Below are 3,953 nucleotides of genomic sequence, written 5' to 3' on the forward strand. Positions count from 1 at the left end.
AAAAAAAAAAAAAAAAAAGAGTATTGGTCAATCATACCAGCAATCTTTGTTACCAAACTGAGCATCTCCTTCCATTGTCTATAGCACTGAAACCATTCCTCACTTCAGATTCCAAAGTTTTACATTTCAGTGTACAAAGAATGTATTACTTTCTTGAAACAGGTATCTAATGCCTTTGACAAACCTGTGGGATACCTCAGTAAAATGCCCTGCAGTGACACACTTGTGGCATGAATGTTACCTGGCAAAGTGAATGCAGAGTAAAGGTTCACTGCTTAGGTATTAAACATTTTACAATTCCTATGATTTCTCTGAATACTGATTTGATGAGAATCACAATACTATTCTGGCAGTGTATAGAGTGATATTCTTTAAGAACAAACACAATAATTTTATCTGTATTAAATTGGCATCACACTTCTAAGATACAAATAGAAATGAGTCATTCTGCTTTGTTTCAATATACCTGATGTTTTAAGAAGTTGTTTACCTTCTTATTGGCAAAAAGTGTAAAGCTGAAATCTGATTATGTGGCTAAAATCCAATTTTTTTTGTTTTTTTTTGTTTTTTTTTTTTTGGTACTGAGGATCTAAAAGGTAGGCACCATTCCACTGAACCAAATCCCTAGATAATCCAATCTCCTTTTTAGAGCAAATTGTGGAGACTCCACAATAACTTCAAAAGTCAAATACTTGAGACATTATTAATTAGTGTATTAGTAAGCAATATATCTATACACTTGAATTTCTTGATTAAAAAGCAATCATGTTGAAGGAGCAGGAAATAGATTAAGCAGACGAGGATGAAAAAAGATCTCTGAAAATGACAAAAATTACTAATAATAGATGTTATTAAAAGGCCAAAAAAAGAAATTTGCATCATCTTAACATTTATATGATTCATTTGAATAAAGAAAAAGAATCCAGATGCACGAATATATTTATCTAGAAATTATTTATTAAAAAACTGGAAAGTAACACAAAACCTCCACTTCTATGGAATAATTCAATTATGAAATATGTGTCTAATACAACATCTCAGTTGTTTTACTTATGAAAACTTGATAACACTAAATTAACCATAGTAGGAAGAACTGAGCTAAATCCCCAGTACCTAAATATGAATGATTTTTGAAAAGCTACATTATTTATGAACTGCAAAACTAGCTGTATTTTGTAAATTTAATTTATGATCCTGGCAGTGGTAATAATACTACAAATTCCTATTCAGAATGCCAGTTGAAACTTCTCCATAATTAAGGATTAATAATTTTAATACAAAACAAATTACTTGTACTTTCCAAAACTAATTAAATGATTTCTGACAGAAACTGATTGTGTAGATTCCATAATATACATATCAAAAATGATATTTCATGCATCTAATTCTAATAAGTTAACTTCTGTAAAAAATAATTATAAGTAAACTATAACGATATCTTTTAAAATATGTCAGTATTAATAGTGTACTACTATTTTAAACATGTATATTAAGGAAGATAAAAATCATTACAAATTATTCTTTGCAAAGTTCTATATTTCTGAAATATTTAATATTTTTAATTATTTAAATACTTTAATAGCAATTTCTAAAATATTTTCATTTACCATGTAGTATTTTATTTTCTATGTCACGGTTCAACATGATTACTTTCAATCTTTTTAAATATAAAGCTAGGTAGAGAAAATGTTGGTGTTCTCTTTGTCTCAGTATCTTCATGGTACTTCATAGATAAACTCCTGTCCTCAGTTTTAAAATGTACACAATGAAAGTCATTTACCTTGATGGTCTGTAAATTTAAAAATTCACCATATGATATAATGCAATCGTCACCTAACAGGTTCTTTGGAGATTTGATGGAAAGAAACCAGATACCTTAGGACCCAACACTCGGCTGTACAAATGGCTTCCTCAGAATGACCTACTTGGTAAGATATTGGAGAAAAAATACTTAAAACCTAAATCAGTCAGGATGGTGATAGCTCAGGATGGAACCAAACAAGGAACAGACAATCAAAACTGAAACCAAACTTCATTGTATATTTGCAGTCTTGAGGGAAGCAAAATGACTTGCAGTAGTTGATGTTTGTTATCCAAGGAAACAATATTAAGACTTCATTTCAAATCTGTTTGCTTCTCAGAGAAGAGGTAATAAATTCCAGGGTTGTCTTTCCACAGAGATGGGGGTTTACAAATATTGATCAAGATAATATTTGATTTATTTTCAGTATTTTCAATGAGAAATTTTTCACACTCCTAACTTAATAATTCACTCTCTTTGATCCCAGTGTCACATCTTGCTCACATGCACAACTGTTACATCAGGATTAGTGAATGAACTACCTCTTTAAGGGAACAAGTTCTAAAGCACACATAATCCTATTACTATGTCACTTGGTTTATTTTACCATATTATGTGAAATTTTCCTGGAAATCCTATATTCATTGTTGCAGTCATATACCTTATCTGAACAGTAGCATTCACTTTCCTTTGCTTTCTTGATCTGATACACAAAAGGAATGTTACTGTACCAGTTGTGAGACTGCATGACTATAATCTCAGCACTCAGGAGGCTGAGGCAGGAGGACTGCTGAGACTTTGAGGCCAGCATGGACTACATAGTGAGTTCAAGGCCAGCCTGAATTACATAGTGAAACTTTGTCTCAAAAAACAAAAACAAAACAAAGCAAAATAAAACAAAAAACCCAAAAGCAACGTCACTGTAGTTAAATAGATACACACTCTTTATCCATAAAATAGATCCATTTTCTGTGACTCCTGTTGTACACTTCTCATTGCATTTCTTAAACTTATAACAAATTTTTATGTTGACACTCACCTGACATTAGGTCATCCCAAAACGAGAGCTTTTGTCACTCATGGTGGAGCCAACGGTGTTTATGAGGCGATCTACCATGGGATCCCTATGGTGGGCATTCCTTTGTTTGCGGATCAGCATGATAACATTGCTCACATGAAGGCTAAAGGAGCAGCTGTTAAAGTGGAATTCTTGACAATGTCAAGCACAGAACTGCTAAACGCACTGAAGACGGTCCTTAACAGCCCTTCGTGAGTACAAACTTCTTTTTAAAAAATTTCATAGTACTTATTGATTAAGATTTATGTTTTTTTGTTTTTGTTTTTGTTTTTGTACCGGTGATCGAACTCCGGTCCTGGTGCTTGCCAGGCAGGCGCCAGAACCACTGAGCTAAATCCCTGGCCCAGATTAAGTTTTTAAATGAAAGCCACAGAAGCAGCGATGAGTCTGAAATAAAAACAATGAAATACAAATTTGCTTAATGCTGAAGACATCATGAGTAACAAAGTTAGAATGTAGCAATACATTTTTTGAGTGTTGCTACTTGAAAAATTTATTAAAGGTTAAGCAAAGTGGAAGCTTTTGATATAGCCTGTAAACGGAATGAGAAAAGTCAGTGAGGAAGGTCAAAAGGAATTTCAAAAAATACGAGGTAAGCAGTAAACAGGAATCTGGATGTTATAAGGGTTCTATCCATTCTATTTACCTATTAATTCGCAACAGAGAAATTTATGAAAAGACAACAACTAACAGTTAATAGAGTATTCAAAACAACTAATCTTTTTTATATTTCTGATTATTAATTCATTCATAAACTTACAATACTGGTTTCTGTTCAATATTGTAAGCCTTAATAAGGCTACTCACACATGTATTATGAACTATAGCAAGTATTTGCCTTTGTCTCTGAACTTTGGTACTGATTTTGACTTTGGACCATAGGTCTATTAACATTCCATTTGTTTGTTTATTTTTTTTTTTTTGCATTTGATGCATTCAGTTTTATGACCTCTAAAAATTTGCATTTCTAAATTTGCATTAACATTTCTAAATATTCTAAATGTATTCATCTCCTTCAGCTATAAGGAGAATGCTATGTGGTTGTCAACCATTCACCACGATCAGCCCATGAAG

General features: G+C 32.1%; 1 protein-coding gene across 1 annotated transcript in view; it reads left to right on the forward strand.

Annotated features, from left to right (window-relative positions):
- LOC104863285 (UDP-glucuronosyltransferase 2B4) overlaps positions 1-3,953 on the forward strand; it is a gene marked incomplete at its 3' end in the record, with an annotated part of 21,225 nt that extends 17,272 nt beyond the window's left edge. Inside the window, 3 exon segments of the mRNA XM_010625658.2 lie at positions 1,841-1,928; positions 2,851-3,070; positions 3,899-3,953. Coding sequence (XP_010623960.2) covers positions 1,841-1,928; positions 2,851-3,070; positions 3,899-3,953 — 363 coding nt within the window.

This window comes from Fukomys damarensis, unplaced genomic scaffold, assembly GCF_012274545.1.
Source record: "Fukomys damarensis isolate Sample0158 unplaced genomic scaffold, DMR_v1.0_HiC HiC_scaffold_35, whole genome shotgun sequence".
NCBI classification, from domain to species: domain Eukaryota; kingdom Metazoa; phylum Chordata; class Mammalia; order Rodentia; family Bathyergidae; genus Fukomys; species Fukomys damarensis.